The following is a 26445-nucleotide window of genomic DNA, read 5'->3' as shown; positions in this document are numbered from 1 at the left end:
ACAATTCTCACCTGTTTCTGATAGTCTACTTGAAAGATGTTCCAATCTTTTTGTAAGACTTTAATTCGGCTTACAACAAAGTTAAAGTGAAGGTTCCATATTCCATATCGTAAAACAAACAATTGTTTTGGACAGTGTTTATTATCCTTTAAACGACTTAATTTAATAACTTTTTCAACTTTCGATTTAACCAAAACTAAATGTTGAGTTGATGTGGTTGATGATACCGCCATTACCGCCAATGGAGTAAAATATTTTAGTGTCAGAAATAGTGACTAGCCTACATCTCTAAATTTATATTAAAATGGGCAAGCAGCTCTTTGATAAACTTGAGAACAATCTGAAAATTTACGCGTAAAATATTTTTCTGCAAAAATATTTACATCCTATAATCATACCGTCATCACACCTCCGCTGTCTCTTTTCACACCATTCACATTAACCTTTTCATCCGCAAATTTTCCTCTCGTTAACTTTACTTTAGGCATTTCGTCAACATCGAATCCATCAGAAGATCTGGAAACTCGCACATTCTTGGGCGTAGAATCTTGATCGGTGCTCAATTGTGTATCAAGTGAGGGATTAACTAAGAAATAGGTGTGTAATCGTTATGTTAATGTACCTTAACACGATCAAAATTTAAAAAAAAATCACCAGAACTGATAGCTACTGCACTTGATGTCGTAGTGGTCGCTATCGCGAGAAGCAGAAACAAAACGATTACTTTCATTTTCACGTCTGATGTGCGCGAAGGTTTAAGAGAAAATAGAGTCAATTCTTCTCGGCGGTCGTCACAATTAGCATTGAAATGTTATTCCTACTTTTAATCTGGGAAGCACAGATCATGCGCGTGTAGTTCATGTACATACCGTACTGTCTGTGAGGAAAATTTTGTATAGAAAAAAATAATTTTTGATTCTATACAATTCTTCTACGGTTTAATGTGAAAGGGCATTAAAGGTTGCAGTTTGGTTACAATGCTAACACATAGTACTAACGCTCGGCTGTGCCCTTGGAGCAATTGATATAATTTTTTCTATGAAAACCTTTTAGAAACTGTATAGAAAGCGAGGACAAGTGATGAACTCTGAGTAGTACGCTTTTCTACAGTGGAATATAAGTTTTATCAAGTGAAAGATTTCGTATCGAGGGATTCTTTTGAAGAACGACCAAAATCGGACCTATATTATCTGGGATATATCCAGACAGGTTTCGGTACCAAGATCTCAAAACTGATCTTAGATAGTTTTGTTAGCCTTTTTGGTTGCTGGTGGAAGTTCTTTGAAAGTCGAAACAGGAATCCCGATAAAAATGATGAGTCTATTGGAAAGCTAAGGTGAAGTTGTTGCAAGTAACTTGTTTGATGAAGATTCCCAAATATATGTTATGAAAATTGCCAAAATCACCCTGAACCTGTACCGCGGCTCTTCTCGTCCGGGGATAGATTTTATTATTATAATATTAATAGTTGTTCAACCCAGTACGTATTGTAATGCATTTTAATAAAAAATAATTTCCCAGACGTACTGTTACTGATATAGAGGGGCCACTTTGTGTTGTTATAAAAGGTCAAAGATATGGGAATTATTATTTTTTCTTTATTATATTAATGAATTGACGTTCTGGCGTTGGTTGCGATGGTATATATTGCGAAACCTTCTCGTTGTAACTGATAGTAAGCCTTTGATGTTCCTATCAATTCGTTATTAGAAATCGGTATTTGCAAAATGTTCAACTCACAGTTTTTATATCTTGCTGTTGCTTTACTAGTTTCGTCGGTCACCGCCTTTGTTCCATTCGAAAATGGCATGGAATACGAATTCAGATTCAAATCCAAATTGAATCTGGAGCCTAGTTTTTTAACGGGCCAATCAGGAAATGCAACATTAATTGTACGAAAGTTCGGAACCGATGGATCATCGCTCGTTGTACGGATCAAGGATTCAGAAGTTATCGGCAAAAATGTTGACTCAGAAACGAAGGGTCACGTTGAAGGCATTTTTGGTGTTAAACGGGACGTCAGTGGTGCAATAACGCACATAATTTCAAAATCCAATTCTGCCAAGGAAGTATTGACAAAGAAAAATATTGTGAGCATGTTGTCGGATGACTTTAGTTTCTTTGATAACTATGTGAGAAGTACTGCATCGAGAAAAAAGAGAGAGCGAGTCGATTTATCAATCGGTTGGTGCAATTGTGATATATCAGCTGAAACTGACGACGATAGTGGACTCACAAATGTTTTGGCTCAAACAGAAATAAGAAATTGTGACGTCAATCCGTTGATCATCAAGGCCGGTCAGTATTTGCTGCAAGGAACGACAAAAACAATTGCTCGAATTGAAGAGGACAGTAATATTGGAATGAGCATCATGTTCGACACAAAAACAAAACAGATGCTAGAAGTGAATAAATTTACATTCCTGAATTTAGTAATTATGGGTATTGAAGTTCAAGCTAGACACAATATGATTTTGGAGTATGTAGGCGAACATCCAGTTACAAGCGAGACAGACTTTGGAAAGCCATATGTAAGTGAATTTAACACGAAAGTCCCCTGAGAATTGATGGTATTTTTTTGTCTCTTTCCACAGTCGGCATTTTCAAAGGAAGATATTGATGACTTCATTAGAGAGCAGAAAGAAGAAGATTAACTACTTTACGTACTTTAATAAGCAATGCGAGGCGATCAATTGAGCTTGATTATTCGCTCTATTCAATTATAAGATGCATTTACCGCTCATAAAATTATGTTAGTTTGTCAGACTTTAAAGTTTAATAAAGATCATTTGTATTAACCACCAAAGTAGAAATTAACTAATTAACTTGGTACCTAGAAGATAAAAGTGACCTAACGACGACGGTGTGATGTCTAGAGTTTTTTTTCTCTAGAGATTCTTTTTACATTTCAAAATATCTCTATAAATAGCTCTATTAAACAAACTAATTAATTCAAACAACACACTTCACACGATAATAATTGTCGATGTGTGAAACAACTGGTATTAAAGGTAATTCTCTGCATGGGAAACCGCCTGACGACGCCCATATATCCAAGGTTCTGAAAGAACAGGTTAAGACAACTCTGAGTTGATCGGGACACACAATTGCGTCAACGGCTGCGAAGTTTATATGTAAAATGGAACTTAACAAAACAAAATTCTGAATTTTCGAGAAAAATATTTTCTTCAATAAGTGGTCTGAATTATGTTTCCTTCTCTCTCATCATAACAGTCTTTTTTGAGTGTTTAGTGAGAGCGAAGACTCGTAAAATTTAACTGGTCTCGGAACCATGCATCAAAAATTCATAAATGAAAAAAAAGTTGATAGCTACGCTCTGTTTCGTATCTATGGGAGAGGATGTGAGAGAATTGCATACAAAATTGGTTTCGTTCTCTTTCATAGGTGTGTTCAATAGATCTCTTCCAAGTGCAGGTGCAAAGTGCAGTTTACTGTCAAACGTCATACACAGAGCCATAACCTCAACGTTTTTCCATACATTTTGTCAATAACATTGTTTGGTTCTGTTGTCTGTGGATGACGATTGACATTTCGATGTTGCGCTTGGAATAGACCTATAGATCATTGTCAAATGAGCTGTCATTTTCGCAAAGCTAACCACAATGTTACAAAAATTAATATGGAGCTGTCATTGTTTGAGGTTAGCTTTGTGAAATTGACAACTCATTTGACACTATTTTGAGAGAAGAAACCGTTATTTGACAATGATCTATATAGAGTGTGAAAAGAGCGAGAAAATAAAAGTATTTAATTGGTTTTGATGTGTCAAAATGTATATGTTATTTGAACTGAGTTCGATGGGGAACATTCTTTTTGATCTTCTCTTTAAACACTATTTACCTCGTCACAGGCGTAACAGCATATATTATATGAAAGAGTGATAATATTTGAGAAAGTCGAATATTCGTGGAACAAAAAAAAAAGTTTTGGTAACACAGATTTTGAGCTAGTAAGAGGTCAAAATTGTATGAACAGAACTGCAGCGTTGCGCTGTACCGCTTCATCGTCTCATATAATTTTACATCTTACTAGCTCAAAATCAGTGTGTCCAACACATGAAATTCCAGCCCACGTTTTTCTTCTCGACATGTCGTATATATCTCTCATTATTATATGATAACAACTTACCATTTCTCTTTCTGTTTGTAAACAAAATAAATTTGTTTGCAATTTCTCTCATTTTGGTGTGACTCAGAGACCAGTTCGTTCGCGCTCAACCATAGAGTTAAACTAGAGGGATGGCATGGTGGCGCTGTCATTTTTAAACATGTCTGGGTGACCATGTAATTTTTTGGGTTCCGGTCAACATCAGCGCCACCATGCCTCCTCTCGAGTGTAACTCTATGCGTAGACAATCTGTAGATTGTATAAGACAAGGTAAATATAGTGTTATGAAGAAAGAGAAAGTACCCTAAGGCAAGTTATAATAGACCAGTCGTCGATTTCCTCGCTCTGATCATAATAGTCTACAAACGTCATCTCATTCATTTGTTAAAAGCCAAAAATGGAATTGAAAGTCGGGCCATCTGGTGTGAGATAGTGAAAATATTTTGTGATATACAAGTAAATTGTGGTCACCAATTTAAAAAAAAGATGTCACTGACATCGAATTTATGTGCTAGACCGCGTGTCTGATTGACATTACCTCCACGCTATATTTACCTTGGTTTAAGATAGCAAAAACAACTTAAATTAAATATAACTTGTCTCTCGGGATCAGCTGTCAAAAATTAATGAATGAATCAGACCAGTTAAATTCAACTGATCATAAAGTGCTCAACGTAAACATTTATACTGACACTAGCGATTTGCACACCAACATCTAGACTTGCGTTATCATTAAAGAACACATAATCAAAAATTCAATTTAAATCGAATCATGTTGTTACAATGTTCACACTTATCTTACCTATACCTCTCATGAATGATCAAAGATTTGGTAAATACATCAAGTAATTATAAGACTTGCAACACAGTCGTTGCTGTTTAATTGATTGGTTCGGTTGAAGTGATTGGAAATAGTGATTTTTTTACTTCCATCGAATGTTCTTTTGATCTGGGTTAAGTGAGTATCACTTATTCACGTCGATAGACATTCAAACCGTTGCATCATTGGTGTCTTATAAATCAAGTGCAGCTGGGACAAGCTTAACAATATGAAACGAAGCACAAAAATATGGGTCGCAGTTGTAATTGCTATCGTACTAGTGACTGCTGCTGTTACTACGGTCCTGTTACTTAATAGAGAACAACCATCAGAAGAAGAACCATCAGGTAAGTTCCGATAAAATCAAGAAATCTGTTTAACATTTACGCTTATCATTCTCTTTTCATCCTTTTGTGTAGTCAGAAACAAGAAAGTGATACTTGTTATTGTCGACGGAATACCAGCTGACGTAATTGAAAATGCCACTGTCCCGAACATGAGAAAACTCGGTGCATATAAGAGATCTTACACCGGGGGTGAGATCTCAGGTTATTCGCAAACACCCACTATATCTGCTCCAGGCTATATGAATGTCATCACTGGGACGTGGGGAAACAAACATAATGTTTACGACAATTCGGTTGACAATCCTAATTACAATTACTGGAATATTTTTCGTTTACTGAAAGAACAACAACCCGATCGAAAAATTGGAATTTACTCTACTTGGCTCGACAATCGTGTGAAACTCATCGGTGAAGGCTTACCAATGGCAGGAAATATCACTTTTGATTACAAATTCGATGGATACGAACTGGATACAATTCAATATCCTCACGATGCGGAAAGTCTCTATATCAAACTTATCGATGAACGTGTTGTCAACGAAACTGCCACATCTATCGCAAACGATGCACCCGATCTTTCCTGGGTCTATCTCCAGTATACTGATGACATGGGACATATGTATGGTGATAGTACAGAATTTTATCAGTCGGTCGCTGATGCTGATCTACTCATCGAACAGATCGTTGAATCAGTGGATCATCGAATTGAAAATTGGAACGAGGATTGGCTGGTTATTATTACAACTGACCACGGTAGAAGTCCTGAGACTGGATACGGACATGGGGGACAATCGGAAAGAGAGCGCACAACTTGGATATTTACGAATTTAGAACAGACAAACAGCTATTTTGATAATTACGTACCTGCTGCTGTGGATATCTTTCCCACAATGGCACGATTTATGGATATTGAAATCCCAACGGAATTGCTAAGAGAATTGGATGGTGTACCATTAATGGATAAGGTGTCATTAGCTCAACCATCGCTAACTTTATCTGAAAACCTGTTGCATATTACATGGAAAGCGATCGATAATGCGGGCGATGTAATTGTGTGGCTATCACTTACAAATTCTTTTCAAGATGGAACTGCAGATGACTATCAACACATTGCAACAGTTCCAGTGGGAAGTCAACAGACTACTATAAACATCACAAACCATCCGTCGCAGTTCTTTAAAGTCGTTCTAGAAGGACAATACAATACGGTTAACAAATTTATTTTTATTACGTAAAATAGAACCAATAATTTTTTCATGTCTTGGGCATAAATTACGACATTTCTCTCGTAATTTAGGCCCTCAGCATGAAATAGTATATTACTTCCGAGGCTCCAAGTTGTTTATTTGATAAGTGGGGTGTTCCCCACTTTTCAAATAACAAACACAAACACAGACGGCAAGCATATTAACAGTTTTACTATCTGATCTATTACTTCATTTGATCAAAGATTTTCATAGATTGAATTCAAAAATCTTTAACTTCATTTGTTTTGAACATGCCTTTTGCTATATAAGAACTAATTAGTCAGAGCTTGTCGTTAATTATTGCTGTCGTTGTCGATAACAGATGACAGCCGTCTGTAACAGGTTCAGCATTTCCAAACATTGTAGATAAATAAATATATCATTGTCACTAAAAATAATTAATAAATTGCTGATATTTAAAAAGAAATAATGATTCCAAATGTTGAAATCTTGCGGAATGTACATAGTCCAAAGTTGTATGACAATGTATATGTATTGGAGCTTACTTTTTTGGGTCTCACGAGCGATTCAGTAAGCCCTTGACGAGAAATAAAGATTGACATAAAACAAATTGAAGAAAGTCTTCTATAGGGGTTAGTGCAGATTGAGAAAAGAAAACTATTCAAAAAATCAGTGTAAAATTGAAAAGTTTAATCTGAGCTCAAAACAGACATCGAAAACGTGTTTCGATCAAAATTCTCTTTGTTACAGTTTCGTTAAGCATCAAAGAACACAGAAAATTTTGATCGAAACACGTTTTCGATGCCTCGTGCGTATTGAGTTTTATCAATTTATGCAGTAGAGTCCGATGTATATAATTAAACAAGATAAACACACCTATCAATATCGTACATTCTAGTGACAATGGCTCAAAGAAACCGATTTTCTTAGATGATATTTACTCTGCTAATAAAAATTTGACATATCTGCAACTAATAGATGCTGTCCTCAGCTACCAATTAAGACAACATCCAACTTTCTCCGATAAATATTGGTAACAAAAAATGATATTTTTTGAAAATTTGGTATATGTCCGTGAATTTTGAACAAACCATGAGCGACGGTCTTGTATAAAATTCATTGCAATCAACTTACATGACATTCTATAAGCTAAGGACAGCCTCTATTATTTCCAGTTAGATCCACAACTCCCTCACTCTCCATTTTTGCAGAGCAAATTAATCGATAAACACCTCACTCAATGTGAAACATCAAAAGATTGAAGAATCATTAACAAAGTTTGTCTTTAGCGAAATGGTTTCTGCCAGTGTTTCTCAAAGTTTGTCTTTGTTTATCGGTCATAACCGCATCTTAAGCAATTGAATAAATTCGAAGATAATATTTGACACATCATCTTTACAAAATAATCATGAAGAAAGCATTTTAATAGGATCCACTTTATTTGTGCGGACATTTGGCTTTTTTTAATTTCCCATAAGCGAACCTTGAAAAGATTTACTAAGATTCGCTAAGGATTAAAAAGTTTAATAAAAAGTTGGTACGCTCAGCGACGACGTTTCTAAGGTTCGGTGAGTGAACCCAGTGAGCCTAGGCACTTGGACCAGTTCGATCTAGTAAATTATTACGCTTAATTATTAAAACTCTTTTTAAGAAATTATTGACTAAATTGTTAATTAATTAAACTTCTGTTTAACTCATGTCCAAGTAAATTCTATCAACACTTTTACGCTATCTCTAAATCTTGTCACTTAGCACGATCTACAGTATCAGTAACAGTATCACCACTGTATTGACTTATCTATTTCAAATAAAATCTTTAATGTAGATATTGCAAAGCCCAAATGGAAAATGTTGATGAGGTTTGCCGCCTAAATGGCTCAGCATAATTTCAGAACTTATTTGAGAAAGTGTAAAATAAGAAAAGTTTTTTCGAATAGCAATATAGCCAGCAAACAAATAGTAAAAAAACAGCTAAAGTGACGAGAATAATCAAACCAGTCAGTAGTCCGTTGATTATAGAGCCACTTCCCAAGCCTTTAACATTTGGATTTTCCTCTGCCAGCCTTCCTCTCGTAATTTTCGCTTTTGTCATTCTTTCAACATTAAAACCGTCTCCTTCTTCTTCGAATGACCTTCGATCTGGCTTTATGTTTTCCGTAACAGTTTCATCCGCAATATCTGTATCGTATGCTGTATCAGGTAATTTCGTTTGGAGTAGAACCGAAGGTGGTAAATTTGGAAGTGCCTCTGTACCAACATAAGTAGAATGTATAAGTAGAATGTGAAATTTCCCAAATATTTACTCAGCAAAGATTGAAAAATTACTTGTAAGTGTTCCAATCGTAAACATACAGAGAACAAAATACGCTTTCATGTTTATTTCCCGAATGTCGACTTCAAACTGAACTTAGATAAGGACTGTGCGGTTACAGTCAACAGTTGTTTTATATTCTTTTTGTGATAAAAAAATTATTCAAAAGCAAATAGTCCTGATAAACAGTCCTTTTTAGGAAGTTTTTAAACCTTATTTACAAGTGCCTTTTGTTTGTATGGTCCAGTTAAATAATTATTGTAGGAAGTTCCTAACTAAATTTTACTGAAGAGGTATTGTCAGTATCATAATTATAAAAATTATTTGGGAAAATTTGAACTCTGTAAAAGCCAATATTTCCAGTAAACTGTTGTAATTACAAGGGCCAAGAAGGTAGAAATCAGAATTACTAAAATAACATTTTCCGTATCCACTTCCACATAGACTCCACCTGAAACCAAATAAAAATAAAAATAATTTAATGAAATTAAAAATGTGCTCCTAATGAACCCCAATAAATGCACAGAATTATCTGTTTTCTATTTTAGAAATTCCAAATTATTACAGAATCAAAATCGATTAACTGTTTTAACTTCTGATTTTACTTGAGCTAGTCATTTTGGTATTTGTTCTTCGAATACCCTTATAAATTGTTTATTTACTATGTTTACTATTCATTTGCGATAACCCAGGCTAATCCCGGTCGCGTGAGTCGTTGGTCTTTTTCCTATGAAATTTTTATGGTATATGTGAAATGCAATTTGTTAGCGGAAGTTACTGGATTGCTAGAGCTAAAGCATTTAAGCTCTGATTGGCTTGAGAGCAATCAACATTTCAGTTGAACTCATTAACCTTACAAAAATTGCTATTTTATCTGTTACCGACAGCAATAACAAAAATAAGAGATGCCATTCTACTATATTTTGTATGTTAAAATAAATGAGATTTTGCAGCAAATACATCCTTCGATACTTTGAACAAAAGAAGTAAAAGATTGGTTAAGTCACAGAACTGCTACTAGCACTAACATAGAAAATATTAGGAGGCTAATGAAATCGCAGTACGCACTCCACCTTTGACACTTGTCAATTCAATGTTCATGCTAGTAGTGCCGCGCCTTTATTAAATACTTCAAAACTCAAAAATTTATTTGGGAGAATCTGAACAACGCGTCTTTAAAAGATAATGTATCCAGTAAATTAGTTGACTTACAAGAGCCAAGCTGACGAGAAAAATCAAAATTATCAAAAGAACATAAATTAGAAAACCGGTATTAACAGATGTATCTTCGTCATCTACCTCAATAGGTTCCATAGTTTCTTCTGAATCATCGTCTCCTTCTGTATCATCGCCTCGTTCTGTATCATCGCCTTCGTCTGTCTCATCGCCTTCTTCTGTATCATCGTCTCTTGCAACATCATCGTCGTCTTCTTCATCGAAACCATTACCTTCTGCATCTGAACCATCTTCGTTTTCTTCATATGACCCTTCGACATCATCGAAACTTATTTGTTCTTCAGTATTGAAAGCAATTTGCCGATTCTTTCGACTATCTTCAATTGCCTTACGGTCTTGTTTCACATTGTTCGCATCAATTGCATTGTGTCCGGAACTTGGCAATTTTGGAGTTACGCTGGGTTCCGAACGAGAAATGAAAGCTTCTGCATCTATATAAGTAAATTAGATGAAAAGTAACATGAACTATATTTTAATTGAACAAGATAGAAAAATTACTTGCAACTACAGCCGTTCCAAATATAAGCATAAAGATCACAAAATTCACTTTCATGTTAATCTTCTTGAAATTTGACTTCGTACTAAAGAATGAGTGTAGAACGTTTAGACTCTACTGCCGATAACGCCAAATTGTGTTTATGTAAATATTATGGAATGTTGATAAAGTAAAAAACAAATTGCTTACGACGAATCCCAGTAACTGCAAAAAATTATCTGGAAATTCCAAATTAATAGTAGATTACTATACATACAATATATCAATGAAGTAACTTGAATTCTCGTATTCAGGAATTGCAGAGCGGTTCATTTTCAAAACGTCAAATAAGGGACCTAATGCACTGTATATGAAAATGAGCTCAAATGAACACTGACATCAATTGAAAAATTTTATTCGCAAAAAATATAGGGCTAATAGATTATTCAGGTCCCTAGTCAAATCAGCGATAGAGGTGTGCGCCGATCTTAAAATAATCGGCGGCGGTGCGCCGACTGGTAAGGGATCGGCGGTGGCGCGCCGATAAATTTACAAAAAATCTAAATTTTCGAAAATAATGCAAAAACATTTGAAAAAGCGTGCGCAATCCTTTTTACGAACACTGAATTCTTACTATCTTGCGATCTGAAGTATCAACAACTTATACAAGGGGAATCAACCGAGACATATCTCACCTTTTATATTTTGAATGTACAATCACTGACCTTTTATTTTAAAAACATCTGATTTAATAAATCCACGAATGATTAGTGAGTTTGCGTAAATGACATATAAGCGAGAAGGCTGCAAAGCGCAACCAGTAAAAAACGATCTTTTCAAAAACAAGTATTTACAATAAATAAAAATCATCAACTCTGTTACGCCCCAAAGTCCACAAAATGCAACTAGCGTTTCTCCGTTGAATTGCAATAGAAATCTTTTGTATTTGGTAATCCATGGAGCGTTGTTCGCCAGAAGCTTTTCTCATTAATGAACAAAATTTCTTAATTAATGTACTTGTTTCGGGACCCATGCAACCTAGTGATTCAAAAGCAATAGGTGTAAATAAAAATTTTTCTTTTAAACGTATGTAATGATTATGCTTGAATCTTTCAGCATTATCTACAATTGATCCAGATTTTTTGGATGATTGATTTATCTAATTTATCTAATGGTTACATCGCACAAAATCCCAACGTCCGGTCTTTTACCGTCATCTCTAGAAATGTCCGGAGGTTGTAACAGATTGAGCATGAGAAAAGATTTTATTAACTTCATCATGTCCTGGAATCCATCGTCCGCTTTTTTGCAAGATAAACCGTGTAAGCCATCCTTCATAACCTATAAGCTATAAGTCAACTTACAAGTTGGAAATTTTAAGTCACATCTTCATACTAGATGTTCTGCAGGTTTCTTATTTCCAACTATAATTTATGTCATTTACGCAAACTCACTACTATTATCTTTCGATTTATGCAATAACCGTTCCCGTTGTCTTTAGTCCATCTTCTATGTAGGAGTGAGTTCGTAGTAGAAGGTTTTCGCAAATAAGAGATTTAGATAAACTTAAATTTATAAGTAATAAGTGTATTAGCTGAGCAGCATAAAGAAACCTGACTTATAAATTAAGAGAGATAAACATTTGCTCAAACCTTGTACTCAAGCACACACTTTTGTATAGATATTTCAATTTAACTTTATATTACCGCCCATTAAAATGGTTGGAAGCAGTACACGTACAAAATTTCGGCGCGACGAAAATACAATCGGCGGCGGCGGCGGCGTGAGCTATTATTTTTCGGCGGCGGCGCGCCGAAAATTTAGCAAAAAATCGGCGGCGCGCCGGCGTAAAATCGGCGGTGCACACCTCTAATCAGCGAACTTTACTCTGTCGTAAGAGATTGTGATTCATCGTGAATCACGACTCGTCAAAATAAAAATTTGGTACCTCGAACGTAATGTACTATTATGTAACGTGGAATGATGATAGCGTTAAAAAAGTATCTCCTTGTGAACCCCAATAAATGCACAGAATTATCTGTTTTATATTTTGGAATTTCCAAATTATTACAGAATCAAAATCGATTGCTGCTTTCACTTCGGATTCAGCTTGAGCTAGTAATTTGACATTTTGCTCTTTGGATACTCTTATAAATTGATTTCTATTTATTTGCGATAACCCATGACCGTTAATCACGGTTGCGCGAGTCGTTAGTCTTTTAACTAAGAAATTTCTATGGTATTTTCAGACATGCGCTAAGTACAAGGTGTTACACATTTGGGTACAATTGTCCATATATATGCCTACAGATGACGAATGGGCAATAGTTATTTGCAACACTTGGTAGATCCACGAAATTGCAGTATACGTGTGAATTCGTATAGCGATAGATAAATTTTTTGCATGAGTATATATGTTTCGTCGAGACGAAGTCGAATTCACACATATACTGTGATTGAGTGGTTTCAATAGTGTGATGCACGAAATTTTACACTTGCCATACCATGAAATACACAAACAACAAAAACAAATACAAAGCATTTCTATCGCATTTGCACACATCGTTCAAGGATAAACTTAAATGTATGGAAGAAGAATAAGAATAAAAACGAAACCGAAAATACGCAATGTTCATTACAATACGGAGAGTAAGCTCCGCGTTATAACCACAGGAAATGCCACTATTAAGTAAAACATTGCTCACATCCCTAGACCTGTTTACAAGTCCTGCTGAGAGAGAACTAAAAAAGTGTGGTTTCCGATAACTTTTGGCACGTGATATTCAGTGTTTTCATAGTGAGGCGAGTGTAAAAAAAATATCCTTCTGTTCGTGCTCGTATAACTTAACTACTCGGCACTAAACGTATTTTGATTGTTGTTCGTTGTGTTGCTGGTCAGCGGAAAATTTATTGAAAATTGTGGTTTTGCTTGCTTTGAATTGTATTTTGTATGAAAATCGAATGATTTTCCTAGTTTGTTTACTGAATAGAAGGCAGGTAAAAGTTCCAACTCTCGGTACTTGGACTGCAAAAAAATCGAGCAAATTTCATCCGAATTTCATAATTTTTGTTGCAATTTAAAGGTAGTTGAAAGGTACTGCGCTACAATTTCAAAATGGAACGAACGTACGTAGATCTTTCTTACGCAGCGTTAAATAGCCCCATTTTCATTTAAGGAATTGTTGAGTTTATTTTTCGGTTATTTTTTTTTATTTATTCATTCAAGTTTTGAGGCGCATTTCCGTGGTGAATACCGAATAGGATATGTTGCAGTGTTTATAATTGAAAATGTCTCTTTAATATTTTTTAATGAGAATTTCATTGTTACATTGCGAATTTACAATGATATTCTCTGAGAAAATGACAGTGAGACATTTTAAATGTTAAAAACTGTAGTGAAAAATGTGCAAGCTTTCTTGGACTGCGAGGACACTCGACACTAAATGTTTTTTTTTTGCAGATACGTGGATTATTAGAAGGGAACTTCGCACAGGCATTCGTCACAGACGCGAAAATCGAAAAATATTTAAAAACGTTATGCTCAAAACAAACGAAGCATTGAAAACGTGTTTTGGTCCTAGTTTTCATTGACAGATGCAGCAGTCGCGATTTTGAATAGAAAAAGTTCTAACTTCATTTGACAGTTTCGAAAATTTCGTCATGAAAAATAGGGCCAAAACACGTTTTCAATGCCTCGTTTGTTTTGAGCATAAAGTTTTTGAAACGTTTTCAAACCTTTTCATACAAAGGTCCAAACTGATGGGCCGTTAACTTTTAGAAAATTTGCATAACAAGATTGGTGTCGTTGGATACACTTCAGGCTACAAAGCATAAGTTACATATCTATTTGAAATAAGCCTCAACGGATCTGGCCTATTGATTCAAACAATTCTCGCGTAGCCAAATATTTAACTAAACTGTCATAAAAACAAAAATTAAGGCTGCCAGTTCATTTAAACTTTTTATTAGCCCCACCGTGATTAGATAAAAGGAAATACAATTGCCGTTTATAAATACTCTCCTAAAGAGGAAAATACTCTCAAAGTAACTGATATTACTGATGTTCGCACGCGCGTGCGAATAGCCTTTTTACAGTGGATCTGACTAATCGCACGCGAGTGCGAATATCCGTTCCATAATCGAATAGTGCGAATAGTCTCAGCGTTAAAAAATGCGTCACAATTCAAAAATTTATTTAGGATAATCTGAACAAAGGGGTCCTTAAAAGACAATATATACAGTAACTTATTTGAAATACAAGGACCAAGGTAACAACAACAATCAAAATTTTCAAAAGAACACCTGTCTCAAAAATAAAATCATCCATTGTTTCTTCTGCATAATCGTGTCCTTTTGCATCATTGTCTCCTTCGGTCCCATCGTATCCTTCTCCAGCATCGTATCCTTCTGCATCATCGTCTCCTTCAGTTTCGTCGTCTCCTTCTGTTTCATCGTCTCCTTCTGTTTCATCGTCTCCTTCTGGTTCATCGTCTCTTTCTGGTTCATCCTGGAAACTGTCCTCTTTTTCAGCATTGAATGTTTCTCTCCAATCCTTTTGATCATCTTCAAATGCCTTACGCTCTTGTCTCTTATTTTCCACAGCACTGACAATAATATCCGCATCGTGTTCGATGCTTGGCAATTTCGGACCTACGTTTTGTTCCGAACGAGAAATGAGTGCTTCTACATCTACTCTACATAAGTAAATTAGATGAAAAGTAACATGAACTATATTTTAAATGAATAAAAAAAAATTACTTGCAACTGCAGCCGTTCCAAAAATCAGCATAAAGATCACAAAATTAACTTTCATGTTTAATCTTCTTGAAATTTGACTTCGTACTAAACAACGAATGTAAACGTTAGACGCTATTGCTGGTTGTGCTAAAATGCTAAATTTTCATTATGGAATGATGATACAGTAACCCTAGTAACTGGATAAAATTAAAAGAAAATAAAACTAAAATGATCGATTCTGAATAAAAAAAAACATCTAAACTTACGTAGCATAACATTTTCAGAAGCTCATATAGATCGATGAACTGGTATATTAGCCCAGAATCAACGTTTAATGTATTCAAACAGTTCAAATTCTCGCTATATAAGTATTACTTGATTTAGAATAATGACACCATAAATATCCACAGAATCGATCATTTAAATTTGATTTTCCTTTATTACAGTATCAGAATCGATTACTGCTTCAACTTCCGATGTAATTGGATTAGTCAGTTTATTCATTTATGCGATATCCCAGGCGCAGATGCACCCGTGACCGTTAATCGCGTACTGTGATTCACGGTCGAGCGAGTTGTTTGTCATTTTCATATGCAATTCTTATGATATTTTTGTAATACAATTTGTTATCGGAGTATAATTGCATTTATTCTATTAGATTCTACAAAGTAAAGTTAGCTTGGTAATTCAACGTATTAACTTTACTCTCATACTTTATAACAAGTTTTTTTCACATTCGAGATATAAAGAATATAATTTTTAAGGACACAATCAGATGTATGAGTCACTTACTCATCACCCAAAATGTTAAATAAATCAAAAACTGAAATCTTTACCATTCCTGTCAGTTTACAAAACTAAGCATAACTCAGATCATATATATGAATTATGTATGCAAACCGGACTTACACTTATTTCATATATAAAACACGTGTGACCAATATTAAAATAACTTTATTTATTGGCTTATTTTTCTCTAGAGGAATTAAATATAAGTGATTTTTGTACCTCACCATTCGTTGGAAGTGTCATCCATAAATTCACTTATCAACGGTCTGGCTTACCGCAATTTTGAATTATTATACCTTTGGTCTTGCATAGATTTATAGCATGATTGCATAATGTAATGTTATATGAGGCACAAAAGGAGTTCAATAGCCTTATAAAGTTGTAAATAGTTTTAGATGCTTTACGTGCTTCCATAACGGCACATTAAAAAACAAATAAATTTTCATTGACAAAAAACTGATGGAGTCAGTTTGGTTTTTCAACAATTTAATGCTCTTGATGCTTTAAAGTTGCAGATGAAGATTTGTAACATCATTGCAGCGTTTTAGAAACGGAAAACGTATTGCCATGCAATGCTATTTTCACTTTAAGGCCACGTAATACTTTTATGATTTATATGTCGACCCTCCATACATTTTGTATCAAGAAGTCATTTACAGTGACTAACATTCTAAAATCAGCCTTTGAGATTACCGTTGTTTGAATTCTTAAATGTCTGCTTTTTCCTATGTGAATTTCCTTTGACGTTTCAAACACTAGGAAAAATCATAATTATCGAATTTGTCGTCCACATATATGCTTGTGTGGTTCGAACGTTGATGAGTTCGGCACTCATGGTTTAAGCTGCCCAAAAAGCGCCGGTCGCCTGGCAAGACATGCCGAGCTCAATCGGATTCTGTGGCAAGCTCTGAATGCTATCAACATTCCATCGACATTGGAACCTCCCGGTCTATTTCGCAATGACGGCAAAAAGCCAGACGGGCTTACACTCGTTCCATGGTATCGAGGTCAACATCTCGTTTGGGACGCCACCTGCTTGGACACTCTTGCGGACAGTCACGTACGAATATCTTCTGGGGACTCTCCCACCATCGGTAAAACTTGATCAAATTTTCAACTTGTGATCCGGCTAAGGATCACCTTGTTTTTTTTAACCTTTAAAACTGATATGTAACCTTACGTTTGAAATAAAATTTATCAACATCTTAAAAAAAAATCGAATAACTGAAATTTCTTAGATTGGCTGGTTTTAGAGTGTTAGTCACTGAATACAGTTTTACGTCTAGTATAATAGGAAACGTCAGTTGGCCTGTAGAGGCGCCACTTTCAGTACTTCATTCTTTGCGCTATTTTCAGGTGATATAACTTCACTCTGGTTAATAACCATGAAGTGTGATAGCTGTGAAGTTGTCTCACAAAAATAAGCGCTGGCGTTAGTTATTGCATGACGAAATGTCCAAGAAATGTAATAGAATTCTGCTATATTTAGTTTCCAAACCGAATTTCTCTATAAGTAAGTAAGTGTTAGTGAAAATCTCTCTAATTCACTGAATCTGTAACTTCTATCGATCAAAGAATCACCTAGTATTTAGTGCAAAATCTTTTACTTCATTCTTTTCAACATACTTTTAACTCTACGTGGAGATCATTGGTTATTTTTACCATTCCACATCCAGAAAAAGGAAAATTCAGATATACTTCAGGTATGTGTAAAATTCGCCAATGTTTTCTACACGTTGAATTGTATATTACTTCCGAGGTTCCAAGTTGTGTATTTGATAAGTGGGGTGTTACAGCCCGACCCGAAGGGGATAACAACTTGGAACCTCGTAATTACAATGCTTTACGTGATTAGGCAATGTAAATGAAAATGAAACATAACGTTGTTACGTATTTCAATTGTCAGAATTGAATGTTCATGTGTTACTTATTGTGGTGATGTACGTATAATGTGAATAACTTTCCTGTGAGACGTAAGCTACTTTAAACTGTTAATATGGTGTGACTATATCGTCGAAAACAGATGATGAAATTTGTCAACCTCTAAACTATTTATCATTAATCTTCCACGGGCTGTTACTGAATTACTGTATTTGTTCTAAGTTTCAACGGATTGAAATCCAATCTTTCACTAATTTAACTTGTAGTTTGGACGTTATATTAGCCAGGATATCAATATTAATTTTTGTCCTTCGTTGTCGATAACATATGACGCAATGATGCAATTAGATGACAAAATTGTCTGATCTCTGTACATCGAATGCAATTCGGATTGATTTATTGAATTCCGAAATTTGAATACAATGGAAACTTTAATATTTTAACTTTAGACTTAGATAACATATTTATCACAAACATACAACATTAAATATTCCATCAATGATCCTGTCTATTGTCCAAAAATAAATTTCGCAAAAAATTATCTTACGACCTTAGATTTCGTAACTAACAATATAAAGACGATATGAGCGTATGAGCATATTGGAACAGAGATTTCAGTAGTTACATACCGATAGAACTACACAGTCCGTCCAAATTATCTCACCGGTATTATGAATACGTATTTGACTTGGATGTTATACACGTTATGACTCGGTAAAATGGATAAGTAGAAATTTCACATTAAAAAAAAATCGAAAATTCAAAATTGTAAGTAAGAACAATGGTAGAATATTAACGAGTTCTATTTCACTCTGATGTCGCATATATAAAGCCTAATATTTTCGCAATCACTTGTCATTTTGTCGCTGATGGTGTGCTAAAAGTGTACTCGCTGCCAATCAATCAAGTTTTGAAAGAATAAGAAATGAAGAACGTAAAGAGTTTCGTTTTTATTGTGGCATTGTGCGTCGGCTACGCTCATTCAGTACCAGTGAATAATGGTATAATAAAATTTGTTCGAGTTTTAATATTGTTCTCTGGATGACAAAGTGTTTTTTTTTTCAATAACCTTCGAATCTGCTACTTTTATTGTTTAAAGTATCGCTTTGTGTCAGATACCAAATCTTTTACTTCAATATTTTTGCAATACGTTTTGATAAAGGGAACACTAGCCTGAGCTCGTCCCTCTTTTTATCATTTTTGTCCATAACAATAATGACTAAAAGGTTAACAATTATTCAAGGTTTTCGTTACTACCGAGCACCATCATCATTCAATGGATATTATCGACCGTATCCAATGCATCAAACTATGCTTCTGCACTACAACAATCCTTATTCTGCACGGACTGCTCAAGCTAGTGAAATAACTGCATTTGCATCTGGCGATAGGATCGGAGCCGGGACATACTATGAACGTGAGACGATCAGATTAATTATTTGCATGATTTCTATCAATCCTATTTTAATGTTAAGATGGTCAAGAGCCTGCACCAGTGCAAGAATTCCAACCACCACCACCACCACCATCATCATCAACGAATCTAGACACCGATTTGAATCAACAAGCCCCCGCTGAGTCTAGTGACAGTGGTAACGCGATATCAATAGCAGAATCATATCCCGAGGAAGATGAGAGCCCGGACTCAGAATCACACCAAGATAATGATGGTCTCTTCGAATCGGGTCCCTCAATCTCGTACGAGCCAATTCCACAAAAAAACAACATTGCACCGACAGCGACTCCTGCAAATCCGATTATTGCACAGCCGCCAAAAATTAATGTTGAAATAGAAACAAACGAAGAGGACGACGACGATATAGTACCGGCTAACACGAAAGGGCAGCAGCCAAGTCAAGGTTCATGGCCACTACACAATTTCTTTCCTATTAGCTTCGGGAGTACGTCAGGCGGTGCCATTGCAATTGCCAATAGCTTTAGTACGGGCAAAGGGGGAACTGCTGCTAGTCGAGCAACAGCATACGGTTCATCGTCAAAAGGCAAACTGAAGAAACAGTTGCAGAATTGATTTTTTTTACTCAACGAATTTTGTCTGTGGGTTTCAAGAAGAAAAACAGCTAAATTAAAAATTAATTTTTTTTAATGGAAAGTTACGTTGTTGCGTACATTTATTTGATCACGGCTACCCAACAGGAAAATCTTTTACTAATACTTCCAAACAGGACAACTTATTCGTTTCTTTTACATCGTCGTGTTGTAGGATGGGTACATATCTGAAGGTACATCTTGCTACAAAGTATTCCCCGTGTCTAAGGTATCGTTTTATTAAGTCTCGACGTCGACGTCAATTTACTTTTAGAAATCGGAGAAGCTATAAAATAAAATTGAAATTGACAATAATCTGCGCATATGAGAGCTTTAAGATAGTTTGTGAAACAGACGTGAGAACAGAACATTGAAAATTAGCTTCGGACAAGCTTCGTACTCATTCAAAAGGATTAGAACGTCACTTCATTGATTCGATTAATAAAATCCAAAATCTCGATAAAACGTTAAGGTGGTCTCACAGTTCTTCGTTTTCATTCCGTTTTCACTCAGTTTTGAAACGTCATCTATTGTTTCGTTTGAATTTTCACTGTTTAATTACCAGTTGTCATGTATACGGCTAGAACAAGGAGGCAAAACGGCTGGAATACGGACGACTGTGAATCCAGACTTACGATAAATTTAACTATAAAATAACTACGTTAAAAGGACCGACATTTCAGGTCAGTGATCGGCATCACTCAATTTCAAACATGTTTTTTAATCGACTCAATTAGAAGAATTAGAAAAAAAGGTTCTTCAAATCACACTTGACTCTTTTGTCAGCTCTAGCAACTAACCTTGAAGGTCTTCTTCGGATGTGGTGCTCACACACAAATGCCAATCTTCAGATTCGGAAGTCTGAGAAGTGATCGTATCATTAGAATTCGATTCTGTTGCCATAGCTGAATTATTCATGTAAGATAGCAAGTCGTTGACGCTGAGTTTTTTGAGTATCAACTTGGGTGTTCTTGCGTTTTTGCCAATCGTAACTGAAATAGTTGCAGAGATTATGCTCAAGACGACATTATGAAGGTTTCTCTTCACTTACGCTGGACTAATGTACTTTTCTCCGCCTGTTTTCGTTCCAAAAGTGTAGGTCGATGACAGTCTTTAATTTCTCTGTCTCGACGCTTCTTTTGTCCATTGGCTGGAACAATAATTTTTTTTTTCTGCATCAAAAATATGGAACGCATTCTATCCACAAATTATGGGACTAGCATTACACTGAACGTGACATGTTTATGATCTTTTGGCCTTACAAAGTTTGTTTTTAGGATTCCGGATTTGTATTCAAAACATACCGTGAGTTTGAGTTGACGATTTATCCATATATCAGCGTTAATATTATCCCGATAGATTAGTTCAATGCAGAAAACGGTAAATTGTTATATTTTATCAAAAATAAGAGGACAAGTTACAGAGAATACATTCACACAGAACGTGAAGCTAAAAGGATGAATGAAGATAATGTGAAATCGACACATCGACACGCAGAACCATAGAAGACTTTATTTGGCAGAGTGTTCCAGTTCGAACAGTTAGCACATTTTTCGAACAGTTGAAGCTGCAGGCACCTAAAGATTTTTTAAATTAATATGAAATTCGTATAGTTTTCGAAAAGTTGAAGTTGCGGACCACAATTGAGTTAAACGAACTGGAACATTCTATGTCACCAACTGATAAATGATTTTTTCGGCACTAGTCTGCGGTCTAGAGTTAATTATTTATGCCACCGAGCGATAAATCGAGTGGCATAAATGACTATTTTACAGAAAAAGTAACAGATTGAATCAGGTTGAAAAGGAGAATGTGTATTTACAGCGTTAAAATATCGTAAAAAAGACCAGTTGCTTAACTGAGCTCGATATGTGATACGCCAAAATTTGTATGTAAAAGTCCAGTTAACTAGGAACAAACCAGTCCCTTTAACTGAGCTTGATGGGTGAACACTCTATTTGACATTCTCTTTTGACACTTTATTAACAGTGTTAAAATAGCGTAAAACAGGAGAAAAACCAGTTAATTTAACTGAAGCTCAATGGATGATATTTCAAAATTTGTGCGTAAAATGGGGAAAAAACAAGTTTATTCAACTGAACTCGAAATCAAAATTTCGACTCTCTTTTAACACTGTGTAGACTGTTATGCTTGATTTCCTCTTACGCCGATTACGCTCCGTTTACTCTTGAAACAATAAAAAAGAGGAAATCAAGCATTATGATCAGAGCGAAAGTTCCGGAGACCAGTTAATTTTCATACAATTGGTGACATGCAACCAAAGCAAGTTAAAATAACTGACCTAAATCATATTTCCTTCTATCTCATCATAACAGTCTATACAGTGTTAAAAGAGAGTACAAATTTTGACAAATCACTAAGTTGAATCAACTGATTTTTACCCTGATTACATACAAATTTTGACATGTCACCCATCGAGATCAGTTATATTAACTGGTTTTTTCCCTGTTTTCACGCCCTTTTAACACTGTATACGTCATAGAGTTACACTCGAGAGGTGCCAAGGTGGCGCTGCCATTATTTGAACATGTCTGGTTTCCCATATAATTTTGTGGTTTCCTTTGATCGACAGCGCCACCTCTCGAGTGTAACTCTATGGTATACGTTCTCAATCTATCAGTAAGCTCAACAGTCCATTTCCAGCACTAGAGTGTTATGATGAAATAGAAAGAAATATTTTGACAATTATCCCAAGGCAAGTTATAGTAAACTGGTCTTCAGTTCTCTCGCTCACATCATAACATGTTAAAAAAGAAGCAGATACTTTGACAAGTACCTTAAGTCCAGTTATAATTAACTAGTCTTCGGTCTTCTCGCTCCAATCATAACATTCTTTTGTGAGATCTCACTGCAACAAACATCACCTTGTTTTTGTTCAATCTTAAAATTCAAAAAAAAATCCCGCTCGTTGTATCGATGTTAAAAGACATGCAGTTGATAACAGATGGCGTGGGCGCCGTAAATTAATTTGACAAAAATATCAAAGAATCAAAGAAGAAGAGTGTTGAGCTCTGTCAAACAAAAAATATATATTTTCCACCCGTGCCGTGCACATCTGTGTGTTTAATTTATAAAAACAAATCTTAAAACCGTTTTAACCATGGCCGCGAAAGCAACTACCAATGGAAAAGTGTTTAAACAAGTGAGTAAATGGATGAATTATACGAGACATTCCTGTTAAAAACCTAACCAAAAACATCCTTCCAGGACACCGATGTGCATGTTACGTACGAAGATCAATCGAAAATCAACAAATTTGCGAAACATAACGCAAAACTGGAAGATCTAAAGGATGAATTGGAAACGAAGAAAAATGACCTGAAGAACTTGGAAGAAGCAGCCGATGAGATCGAACTGTTCGACGAAGACGAACAAATTCCATTCGTTGTGGGCGAAGTTTTTATTTCACAAAATTTGTCGAAAACACAGGAACTTTTGGCCGAGGCGAAGGAGAAGAAAAACCACGAAATCAAGCTCATCGAAGAGAAGTGTCGTGAAATTCAAAGTTTAATGGCTGAACTGAAAGCCCAATTGTATCACAGATTCGGTAGTAACATTTACTTGGAAAATGATGAATAGTCGTGGACTGGTGGCTATGGCATTCAGATTATAAATAAAAAGAAATTTCTCTCACTTCACGTATCGTTTTGATTGCGGAAAATGAAGGCAATTTCCTCGGACACATTTGGCATACACATTTCTGCTAATAAGCCGGAATCAATTGGATATTTGTAGTGCTGCCATGACGATAGTTCGTGCATTTGTAGTGATTTTGTCGGATCGGAGGTGGCGGGAAGGTCCATTTCTTTGTACTGTTCTACATTCTGAAATCAAAAAGGTCGTCAAGTTGGGTCCAAACACACAGGGTGAAAACCAAGTGATTTAACTCACCAGCCCATCCCCATTGCACTGACAGTCGAGTAGTTCATGTGTGGCGCACTCATCAACAGCAATTTGAATTGAAAACAGATCCTTCAACTCTTCGTTAGACAACTTCAGCTTTTCTTTCTTGGAACTTTGATCCACAACGCATCCAGTCAGTGCCACTTTCGACAGTTGTCGCTGAAATATTTTCTCTTCAATGCTGCCGGCCAAAATTAGCCGATAAATGAACACTTCCTTCTTCTGACCATCTCTCCATATTCGTGACATGGCCTGTAAATCGGAGGCCGGATTCCAATCATTGTCGAACAGAACCAGTCGTGAGGCCCCGATTAAATTTAGCCCGACACCACCGGCTTTCGCACTGAGTAGAAAAACGAATAAATCTTTGGCTGGATTGTTGAAATCTTCGACAATGGCACTTCTAGCATTGCTGGGTGTTGTGCCATCCAGACGACAGTGCGTGAAGTCTAGATGATCTAACCATCCTTGTAGAATGTCCAATGTTTTCGTGTGATATGAAATTAGGACGAGTTTCTCTTGTCGCTTGCGCATTTCGTGTAGCAAATCATGCAAAACGCACAGTTTACCAGAATCGAATGGTCCCATGCCGTCCCATGATGGAACTAAATTGCGAATTTGTTCGGTCACAGTGTCAGTCTGATTTCCAGCGTTAATTAGCGCTGAAACAACGAATAAGGGTTTCGTCTAACAATTCAGTTAATCTTTATGATGGTGTGACTGATGTTACCTGGATGATTGCAGATTTTCTTCAAATTCATTATGATCTGCAATCCATTTGCCGGATCGTCATTATTGTTGTACAACTCCAAGGACGCTTCAATCATGTCTCTTTGTAATGCGGACTGTTTGCAGAAGACAACGAACTCCTGCTTCTTGGGCAGATATTTTTGGTTGACATCCTGCGTACGGCGAAGAATAAAACTGGACGTCAGTTCGTTTAATTGTTTAGCTCTTTCTTCGCCCAGCTCAACAACCCATTCAGAAGCATGCGGTTGCTGTGAGGCCAATATGGGAAGTTCGTAGAATCTCTTATATTCGTCGTACGTGCCAAGAATATTCGGATTGACAAACGAGACCAACGAGAAAAATTCGTGAAGATCGTTCTGAATGGGCGTACCTGATGGAGAATCGGTTGCAGTTCAAAATTGACACGAAACTTGTCGTAACATTTTACCGGTCAAAATCACTCTTCTCGCGCAGTCGATTTGATTAAGCATGGTCGAAACCTTAACTGCCTGATTCTTCAAGCGATGTCCCTCATCACAGATCATGATGTCGAAATGAACGGTTTTCAGCTCGTCGAAATGCTTAGTAAACATTTCGTAGGATATGAGGAGGAACGGAATGTGCTTGGCATTGGCAAAATCGTGAATTTTATGCTTCGAGTCGATCTGAAAAGTGTAGGCCCGCAATTGACCCAGCCATTTTTTGATTTCTTTGTCCCAATTCTCTACCAAAGAACTGGGCGCAAGAATCTGAAGGAAAAAAATTGAGCTTCATTGGGTGGCACACAATATGCCGAATCTTCCTTACCAAAATTCGATTAGCGACACTCAGTCCATACGGTCCTTGTCTCAACAACGTATAACAGACACTAATGCATTGCAACGTCTTTCCCAAGCCCATCTCATCGGCCAAAATACATCCAACATGATCGATGTGTCGGAATCCCATCAAACATTCGTAGAGAAACTGAACGCCTTCGCGTTGATGAGGTCGTAACTGTCTCGCACAGCAAGGAATAACCGACACCTCCTTAACGCTTCGATTGGCCGCATTGAATTTCAATTGATGTTCCTGTGTCGGTTCGGGCATTATCAACGGTTCATAGTCCATCTGCCTTTCCAATCCGAAATTGATGCGGGCTGACGGTTTTTTCGCAGCCGAATGCGACAGCACCATGTACGGCTGAAAGCTGGATGGATTCGATTTGGATTTCTTTTTCGTTTCTGAATTCTGCACTTCGTCATCGTCGGCTTTCCGTTTGGGTAATTTAACTCCGGTGGCTTGCTCAATGATTTCGATATCATTGGATCCGACTGTCAGCCGAGAACCGATCTCAATTTCTTCAGGTTTGATCGTACTCGATCCCAAATGGTTTCCGTCACTGCCGCGGAGAGTTGCCGTTTTATTTGAAATGGTCAGCGTTCCGTCATCTTCAAACGTTTTATGCTTTTTGGTGGTCCGCTTACCCCAAACAACGTTGTAGACCAATTTCGATTCTGACGGTGGATCGTTGGAATTTGTTACGTTTTCAGGCGGAATCGGTGCGATGTTTTCGTTGCATTTAGTTGACGTTGAATGGACGGATCGATTATGTGGTCCTGGAGTTTTGTGAGTAATAGATATGGCAATCGATCAACGAATATTATGATTGATATTACCCGATACATTTGCCTTTGGATGGTCGATCTTACGGAACGATGGAGCTGCTGATTTTCTCATTTTTCAGCTAAAAACGGAATCAAATTTACCGTTTCATAAATTCAAAATAGGAAAACGATTTGCATCCTTGCGGCTGTCAAAACAAAATTTAAGTG

General features: G+C 36.2%; 8 protein-coding genes and 2 long non-coding RNA genes across 14 annotated transcripts; 4 read left to right on the top strand and 6 right to left on the bottom strand.

Annotated features, from left to right (window-relative positions):
- Window positions 1–122: 122 nt before the first annotated feature.
- Window positions 123–800, bottom strand: LOC119080116. The gene is made up of 3 exons (XR_005088269.1): window positions 655–800; window positions 399–586; window positions 123–340 (listed from the first exon to the last, which is right to left on the bottom strand). It is a non-coding gene; the product is annotated as an uncharacterized LOC119080116 (long non-coding RNA).
- Window positions 801–1657: 857 nt separating this feature from the next.
- LOC119080074 lies at window positions 1658–2673 on the top strand. The gene is made up of 2 exons (XM_037188294.1): window positions 1658–2531; window positions 2595–2673. Exons 1-2 carry the CDS (start codon window positions 1728–1730, stop codon window positions 2652–2654), a joined length of 864 nt encoding a protein of 287 aa, XP_037044189.1. The 5' UTR covers window positions 1658–1727; the 3' UTR covers window positions 2655–2673.
- Window positions 2674–4454: 1781 nt separating this feature from the next.
- Window positions 4455–22783, bottom strand: LOC119080129. Its single transcript, XR_005088282.1, has 3 exons — window positions 22646–22783; window positions 11976–11978; window positions 4455–4487 (listed from the first exon to the last, which is right to left on the bottom strand). It is a non-coding gene; the product is annotated as an uncharacterized LOC119080129 (long non-coding RNA).
- On the top strand, window positions 4823–6558 carry LOC119080050. The gene is made up of 2 exons (XM_037188256.1): window positions 4823–5275; window positions 5366–6558. Exons 1-2 carry the CDS (start codon window positions 5178–5180, stop codon window positions 6528–6530), a joined length of 1263 nt encoding a protein of 420 aa, XP_037044151.1. The 5' UTR covers window positions 4823–5177; the 3' UTR covers window positions 6531–6558.
- Window positions 6814–10676, bottom strand: LOC119080096 (protein bfr2-like). 4 transcript variants are annotated; one of them, XR_005088265.1, is made up of 4 exons: window positions 10549–10676; window positions 10114–10481; window positions 8829–9265; window positions 6814–8750 (listed from the first exon to the last, which is right to left on the bottom strand). XR_005088265.1 is itself a non-coding variant. In XM_037188323.1 (3 exons), exons 1-3 carry the CDS (start codon window positions 10601–10603, stop codon window positions 9224–9226), a joined length of 465 nt encoding a protein of 154 aa, XP_037044218.1. In that variant the 5' UTR covers window positions 10604–10676; the 3' UTR covers window positions 6814–9223. The 4 variants fall into 4 exon arrangements, 3 of the variants coding, with proteins under 3 accessions (XP_037044218.1, XP_037044217.1, XP_037044216.1); XM_037188323.1 differs by having other exon boundaries at window positions 6814–9265; XM_037188322.1 differs by lacking the exons at window positions 6814–8750; window positions 8829–9265 and adding an exon at window positions 9322–10036.
- On the bottom strand, window positions 14706–15796 carry LOC119080098 (histone acetyltransferase GCN5-like). Of its 2 annotated transcripts, none has more exons than XR_005088266.1 (3): window positions 15529–15796; window positions 15284–15459; window positions 14706–15219 (listed from the first exon to the last, which is right to left on the bottom strand). XR_005088266.1 is itself a non-coding variant. In XM_037188324.1 (3 exons), exons 2-3 carry the CDS (start codon window positions 15336–15338, stop codon window positions 14721–14723), a joined length of 549 nt encoding a protein of 182 aa, XP_037044219.1. In that variant the 5' UTR covers window positions 15339–15459; window positions 15529–15796; the 3' UTR covers window positions 14706–14720. The 2 variants fall into 2 exon arrangements, 1 of the variants encoding a protein (XP_037044219.1); XM_037188324.1 differs by having other exon boundaries at window positions 14706–15214.
- LOC119080079 lies at window positions 18770–20046 on the top strand. The gene is made up of 3 exons (XM_037188299.1): window positions 18770–18933; window positions 19176–19349; window positions 19408–20046. The coding sequence occupies exons 1-3, from the start codon at window positions 18858–18860 to the stop codon at window positions 19959–19961; spliced, it is 804 nt and encodes a 267-aa protein (XP_037044194.1). The 5' UTR covers window positions 18770–18857; the 3' UTR covers window positions 19962–20046.
- Window positions 20016–21471, bottom strand: LOC119080110. The gene is made up of 4 exons (XM_037188341.1): window positions 21283–21471; window positions 21030–21128; window positions 20779–20970; window positions 20016–20264 (listed from the first exon to the last, which is right to left on the bottom strand). The coding sequence occupies exons 1-4, from the start codon at window positions 21308–21310 to the stop codon at window positions 20203–20205; spliced, it is 381 nt and encodes a 126-aa protein (XP_037044236.1). The 5' UTR covers window positions 21311–21471; the 3' UTR covers window positions 20016–20202.
- Window positions 22784–22976: 193 nt separating the features above from the next.
- Window positions 22977–23637, top strand: LOC119080108 (probable prefoldin subunit 4). Its single transcript, XM_037188339.1, has 2 exons — window positions 22977–23141; window positions 23207–23637. Exons 1-2 carry the CDS (start codon window positions 23100–23102, stop codon window positions 23576–23578), a joined length of 414 nt encoding a protein of 137 aa, XP_037044234.1. The 5' UTR covers window positions 22977–23099; the 3' UTR covers window positions 23579–23637.
- Window positions 23493–26441, bottom strand: LOC119079998 (DNA repair and recombination protein RAD54B-like). The gene is made up of 6 exons (XM_037188165.1): window positions 26290–26441; window positions 25439–26229; window positions 25080–25380; window positions 24633–25022; window positions 23891–24564; window positions 23493–23823 (listed from the first exon to the last, which is right to left on the bottom strand). Exons 1-6 carry the CDS (start codon window positions 26348–26350, stop codon window positions 23635–23637), a joined length of 2406 nt encoding a protein of 801 aa, XP_037044060.1. The 5' UTR covers window positions 26351–26441; the 3' UTR covers window positions 23493–23634.
- Between the last annotated feature and the right edge of the window lie 4 nt (window positions 26442–26445).

The sequence above is a fragment of the Bradysia coprophila genome, unplaced genomic scaffold (genome assembly GCF_014529535.1).
Source record: "Bradysia coprophila strain Holo2 unplaced genomic scaffold, BU_Bcop_v1 contig_350, whole genome shotgun sequence".
NCBI lineage: Eukaryota > Metazoa > Arthropoda > Insecta > Diptera > Sciaridae > Bradysia > Bradysia coprophila.
Note: the sequence above shows the minus strand (reverse complement) of the source record. Positions and strands in the feature narration are given on the sequence as shown.